This window comes from Triticum urartu, chromosome 5 (assembly GCF_003073215.2).
Source record: "Triticum urartu cultivar G1812 chromosome 5, Tu2.1, whole genome shotgun sequence".
NCBI lineage: Eukaryota > Viridiplantae > Streptophyta > Magnoliopsida > Poales > Poaceae > Triticum > Triticum urartu.
The window spans coordinates 563,242,122-563,248,587 of record NC_053026.1 but is presented as its reverse complement, the minus strand read 5'-3'; the positions used below and the strand labels follow the sequence as shown (position 1 = coordinate 563,248,587).

The following is a 6,466-nucleotide window of genomic DNA, read 5'->3' as shown; positions in this document are numbered from 1 at the left end:
CACCCAATGGTTCTTAAATGTATTTCTAAATCTATGTTTGGAATTGCACTGAGGTGGTTGCAAATCTCGGGCTCTGCGTGTCCGTCTATGACATCCTTTCCGTTGAAGGCGGATTCATCTTTCCAGGAGAGAGCTGCTCGACGTATAAAGTAATTTGTGCTATCATTTTTGTCATCCATTTATGTTTATTAAAGAATGGGAGATGTTACTACTTGCTAATTCTGTATGTTGTTTAGTATATGCTCTGTAAGCTCTGTCAAGATCAATGCCTAAAAGGGTGACTACATTGCTTTTCCACGCCCTTCTGTTTGTGCAGTTGAGTTGGATACCTGAAGTTCCAGTATGTTTAAGTTCTTTCCTGTGCAGTTTCTCACTGTTGCATGTAACCCCAGAGCCTTCTTAGTAGTGCCTAGCATATGATTGATGTGCTTGCATAGAACTAAAAGTTTTGGGATTGATATGGTAAGTTTGTCACCTGGGTAGTTTGTCTCTTAGACACTAAACTGTTTAATATTAGTTTTAAACAACTACAACTTTGAATAGCAGTAGTTCCCCTCAATTTTTACTTATTTAGCCGACTACTTGGTGCCAAGATCCAGTTTGCCTTGCTGTTAGTTAATGCTGATTATTTCTCTGGCTCAAGTCGGTAGTCTTGTTGTTTCCTAGCCGGTGTGCTACTTCTTTTGAACGACTCACTGTAAATAGTATGTGAAATTTGTACCATGGTTGCACTTCTCATGTCGCTGTTAGCACAAACTTTATGATCTTGTAATCCGAGGCTTTATACATTTTATAAATCATGCTTAGATTCCCTTCATTTTCCTCATTTTGGACAGGTTTTCTTTAGGTTATTGATGTTCAGGCCCTTTCTTGGGGAGGTTATTGTTGGGAAAATCAGTGGATATGATGAGGAGGGTTTACAAGGTGACTTTGTTATTTTCTCGTTGGCTTTTTGTTTGCTAATTGATTTTCAACCTTCTGTAATCCCTTGCTTGAATTCATGCGTACTTATTGTATCGTGTCTTCAATTTTCATAACATATTGCACTGCTGGCAAACTTTTCATAATTTCATCATGATATATCCATTCTGATGCAAAAAAAAAAAGCATATCTGATATCTGATCCCCCCACCCCCCCCCCCCCCCCCCCCCCCCTACATGTCAGTCCACATAGTTACTTTTGAGAAGGACCTTATTTGTTTTCTTCCGGGCATGTGGAAGTTGGTCGCACTACATCCTGATCTATAAGCTCGAACGCTGATATGGCACGATGGTACGCACATGACCCTTCTGTTGCAGGCATATTACAGTTTCATATAGAGTTCTCCTGATGTCAGTGAATTCTAAGCCCAAGTCTTCGAGTCTTTGGTTGGAGAATCTGTACGGGTTTGCCATGGACTTGTCGTTCTCTTCACACCTGTTGAGGTAGAAATCGGTAGTCGGTACAGTTATAGATATGGACACGCATATGCAGAAGGTTGATATTTCATTCAGAGTAAACGAACATACTTGGAAGTGATAGGATAGTGTGGAAAAAGACCCCTGATCAACTGGAGGAGGCAACTGCGGTGTAGTGCCGTGCCGAAGCAGAGGTAGCGGCCGCGGGCGTGGTGGTGCTCGTAGACAAGAAGATGGGCATGTACGACGTCGCGGACATCTGTGTAGATGGCGACAGCGTTGGGGTAGGCCTTCTTAGTACCCATTAGGTACCTTGCGACATGGTAATTGCTGGCATTTAAAGACCGTTGCAGCATGGGACCGATGGTCATTGGCGGCACCACAACCGCCAGCTGCAGCCCCCTCCTAGTTGCCTCCTCCGTTGCTGCCATCTCTGCCATCATCTTGGCACAACAATAATAGTTCTGCACAATGAAATTGTTAGATTCCTGAGACGACACGCACTGTTTGTTTCATACTCCCTCCATCCAAAATTACTTGTCGCAGAAATGGATGCATCTAGAACTAAAATACGTCTAGATACATCCATTTCCGTGGCAAGTAATTCCGGACCGAGGGACTACATGCGTATTATGTTTGGAAATCAGCTTCGGGCCATTGCTTTTGAGCTCCTTATATCCTTGATCAATTCGCCTTTCCTATCGGTTTGGGTCTTTGGGAGGTCTTGGGTTTGACCCGACCGCGCATATTTTATTTTAGTTTTTGTTAAAAAGTTTGACTTCCGGGTGCCGCAAATTAATTGGTAACAATGTGCAAAAACAAACTGTTGAATTGGGAACAAACACTGGACCTGCCAAAAGATATGCATAGCAAGTTTCTAAGACGCTATGAGGGCCTTTTGGTATCACTTGCATTTAGAGATACTATACTAGTATATTATTTTCAGACAGTTTCGAAAACATCAAGTTTCCGTTTGGGATTCAGTTAAAAATGGTTGACTTTCGCCGAAATCCATCCGTTTTGGTGTTTTTTAAAATAAAGAAAAGATCAGGGGTGGCCGGTAAGAATCTATTTCAGCTGATTGCTCATCATTATTATGATTTGTGGATTGAGTTCCAAACATTGTTCTTTTTATTTTTATACATGGCTGTTTTTTTCACTTTAATTTAGTTTTTTGTGCTTAAATATTATTGCAATGAATGTTAGGTCGCTCCAGAAATATCATATGCCTGTCTGTTTGCAGAATTCATAGTCGCTCCAGCATGTCTCGTCCAAGATGGTGTCGGGGCTTCTGTTGGGGTTCATGTGCACTGTGCCGTACGAAGAAGTGTAAACAAGGCGGCGGATGCCCATGTCCGCCGCCGCGTTCACCACGTTTCTGGTTCCCTCCACGGCGACTGGCATGAGTTCCTACACAGAGCCCCGCGGCCGAGAACAGGCAGCTAGCATTAATTATGTATATGATAATTACGTATATATGCTGCAAAATAGCAAGTGAACTGACAACATCGTTGGACACTGGAGAGGCAACATGGAAGACACCATTGCAGCCATCGAAGGCGGCACGGAGGCTGTCGTAGTCCAGGACGTCGGCGCGGCGCAAGGATAGCCTCTCATCGGCTCCCTCCAAGGTATGCAAGTGGATGTTCTTGCGGTCCGCTTCACATGATTGATGCACGACGCCAAGCAAGTGATGGACTAGCAAAGGTAACTAGCTAGGAGGTATATATGCAAGATGCATGTGCTTAGAGGTACCTGGGTCTCTAGCGGTTCCCCTGACACGGTAGCCACGGTGGAGGAGCTCCTTCACCACCCATGACCCAATGAAGCCCCCTGCCCCCGTCACACAAACTAGCTCCTGCGTTCGCTGCTTATCAGCGCTGCTGTTATTGGCCATGGAATCGATTTCTGGCTGTAACTTGCAACACTGAGAGAGACTAAATTGATTCTCTTTCCTGCTACGTACACAAACTTTCCTTGTGGGTTGCCGTGTATTTATAATGCAATGCATGCTTATACCTGGCCTGGGTCTCTATCTAATAACTTCTTAAAAAAGTTATGGCTGTGTGCATAGCCGAGGGTATTCCTCTCTTTTCGGAAAACAAATTCTAACTATAAAAATAAGCTAGGCAAGTGGGGCCTAGTGCTATATAAATACCTAGATACATCAGCAACCGGAGAACAATCAGAAGTTAATTAAGCACATATATACTACCAAAAGTAGAGTCATGGAGCCTAACATGGGGCAAGCCCTGGCTGCCGTCCTCATACTGCTGGTGACCACGAGAGCACTATGGTATCTGCTTTGGAGGCCATATGCTGTGGCCAGGTGGTTCGGGCGGCAGGGCATCCAAGGTCCGCCTTACAGGTTCCTGGTTGGGTCCCTGCCGGAGTGCCAAACGATGCTGGTCGCCGGGAGAGCCAAGGCTCTGGACACCAGCTCCCACGACTGCATCACCACTGTGCAACCCTTCTTCCGGAAATGGGCCTCCCAGTATGGTAATGAACTAATTGAATGTCTGTACCCAGATCGTTATGGTGTGTAGTATAAAATATAATCACATGTATGTGCTGTGCAATTAATCAGGGAAAACATTCCTGTACTGGTTGGGGCCGACACCAGCCCTGTGTTGTACTGACATGGAGCTTGTGAAGCAAATGTTCAGCGACAGGACAGACGTGTTCCAAAAAGAATACTTGAATCCGAGCCTGGACTCAATTCTAGGGAACAGGGTCATATTTGCAAACGGAGACGACTGGAAGCGACGCCGCAAATTCGTCCACCCGGCTTTCAACCAGGAGACGATCAAGGTTACTACTTACTAAATTTTCTATATCAATTTTTTAGTGGATCGGAAGAGAACATTACATGCGTTTGAATGTTTGTTTTCAGTCCATGTCAGCAATAGCGTGGGAGTGCATGCAGCAGGCGATGGAACGGTGGTGCGCCCAACTGCAAGAGCAGCAGCAAGCCGAGATAGACATGAGGCATGACTCCGACGAGATAGCCATGGGTGTCATTGCGCGAGTGATGTTGGGCAAGGACCACGAGGAGGCCCGGGAGGTGATGGTCGCCGGAAGGGAGCAGATGGAGATTGCCGCATATGCGTTCGCAGATCTCCCGTTACCTGGATTCAGGTAGAAACTCAAAAGACCGTCCAGAATGAATGAATCGGTCGAATTAATATTGGTTATTTCTAGGTACCTGCCGACACGTCGCAACCGTCGGACGTGGCAGCTCGACAAGCTCGTGACAAGCAAGATCTCGCACATCCTAAAGGCACGACTTGCCAGCAGCGTCTACGAAGATGACCTGCTCGGGCAGATGCTCCAGCTGCAGGCATGCAGAAGCAGCGCCGAGACTCTGAGCACCCAGGAGATGATTGGCGAGTGCAGGACTCTATTCGCAGCAGGGTATGAAACCAACGCCAGCGTCATCACCTGGGCGATGTTCCTGCTCGCCAGCTACCCACGCTGGCAGGAGATGGTCAGGGAGGAGGTCGTACGGGAATATCCTGCTCACCAGCTACCCCCGGTTGACACCCTTGGCAAACTCAAGCTGGTATAGATCGACAAAAAAAATCTTATTGCATGCAGTGCACCGTGCATACATCTAATGAGTGCCTGCCGTGGTGACTTGCAGCTTAACATGTTACTCTTGGAGACACTGAGGCTCTATGGCCCCCTAACTTTCCTGCAGAGGAAGACCGTCTCAGACACCATCCTCGCCAACACGAAGGTGCCAAAAGGAACGATGATATCAATCCCGCTGCTGATGTTGCACCGGGACAAAGAGGTTTGGGGACCCGACGCTGACGAGTTTAACCCGATGAGGTTCCAGAGTGGCGTCTCGAGGGACACCAAGCTTTCACGCGCGCTGCTGGCCTTCTCATATGGGCCGAGGGTCTGTGCCGGGCAGAACTTCGCCATGGTCAAGGTGCAGATTGTGATAGCCACCATCCTCAGGAGTTTCTCCTTCTCTCTGTCCCCCAGTTACGTGCACAAGCCCAGCAATTTCGTCACCCTATTGCCCAGGTACGGGCTCCCTCTCTTCGTCAGGAACCTGCAGCGGCTGACTGAGTGATCTTCTGGAGCTCCCTCGATCTTGTTTGATGTGTCGTCATGTGCTACGCCTACACCATAATATTTACAGTAATGATAATCAGTGAGTGTTCGCTGGGAGGGATGACAATTGTGAACGTTTTGATGGCAATTGTAGTTGTCGTAAGGATGGCAAAGATGGCAATTCTAGCTTGCAAGCACGACAATTTTCTGGTGAAAAACAGAACTGCAGCGGAGGTTCCATGTTCTGACCAGCACAAATGCCACCAAAATTGTTCGCAAATGCCATCTTTCCCAGCGAATGTTCGCTGGCTATTGGGGTCCAATATTATGTACTCCCTCCGTCTCATAATATAATAGTTAATAAGCTCGGCCACTTTGGCATACACTTGTAACGTATGGTTATGTTGCTATATATATTGTTGTTCTTCCGAGCTAGCTACATACTCTGTATATGAACTTGTATGATGTGATATGTATGCAATTTGAAACCTTTTTTTAAGCACCGGACCGTACAACAACTGTTACAATGAGTGGAGCAGAAAGAACCACTCCTGCAGACAAACAACATGTTTGTCTCTGATCTTGAACTAAGCAGAATAAAATCCTCTTTAAGAGCATATCTCCAGTTATGAATGGAACGACTTGATTATACTTGTGAATGCAATTTGAAACTTTGTGGCATGTACTTGTGATGTATGCATGGTTATATAGCGCGTTATCCTTGAATGGTACTACATGTATGATTACAACTCACTACAAAAACCTCAACCATATACAGTTTGGATAATTTAAACGAATACCCAAACATACGTGATAACTATGGGTGCATAACACATTAGCACCAACGTTGTCATAGAGTAACACCAGAAGATGACCCTATGAGATGTGGAGATCCTCAATAAGGACTGAAACCATATCAGTTCCACAGTCCCATGGTGCCGATTCTCAGTCCACATCCAAGAAAGTGGAGTGTAGGGTGAGGGAAGATGAAAGATGTAACGCG

At 46.0% G+C, this 6,466-nt stretch overlaps 1 protein-coding gene across 1 annotated transcript; it reads left to right on the top strand.

The window, feature by feature from the left end:
- The first annotated feature begins 936 nt into the window (after window positions 1–936).
- LOC125510759 (cytochrome P450 709B2-like) lies at window positions 937–5,968 on the top strand. The gene is made up of 5 exons (XM_048676018.1): window positions 937–3,897; window positions 3,986–4,209; window positions 4,292–4,536; window positions 4,600–4,960; window positions 5,042–5,968. The coding sequence occupies exons 1-5, from the start codon at window positions 3,627–3,629 to the stop codon at window positions 5,480–5,482; spliced, it is 1,542 nt and encodes a 513-aa protein (XP_048531975.1). The 5' UTR covers window positions 937–3,626; the 3' UTR covers window positions 5,483–5,968.
- The last annotated feature ends 498 nt before the right edge of the window (window positions 5,969–6,466 follow it).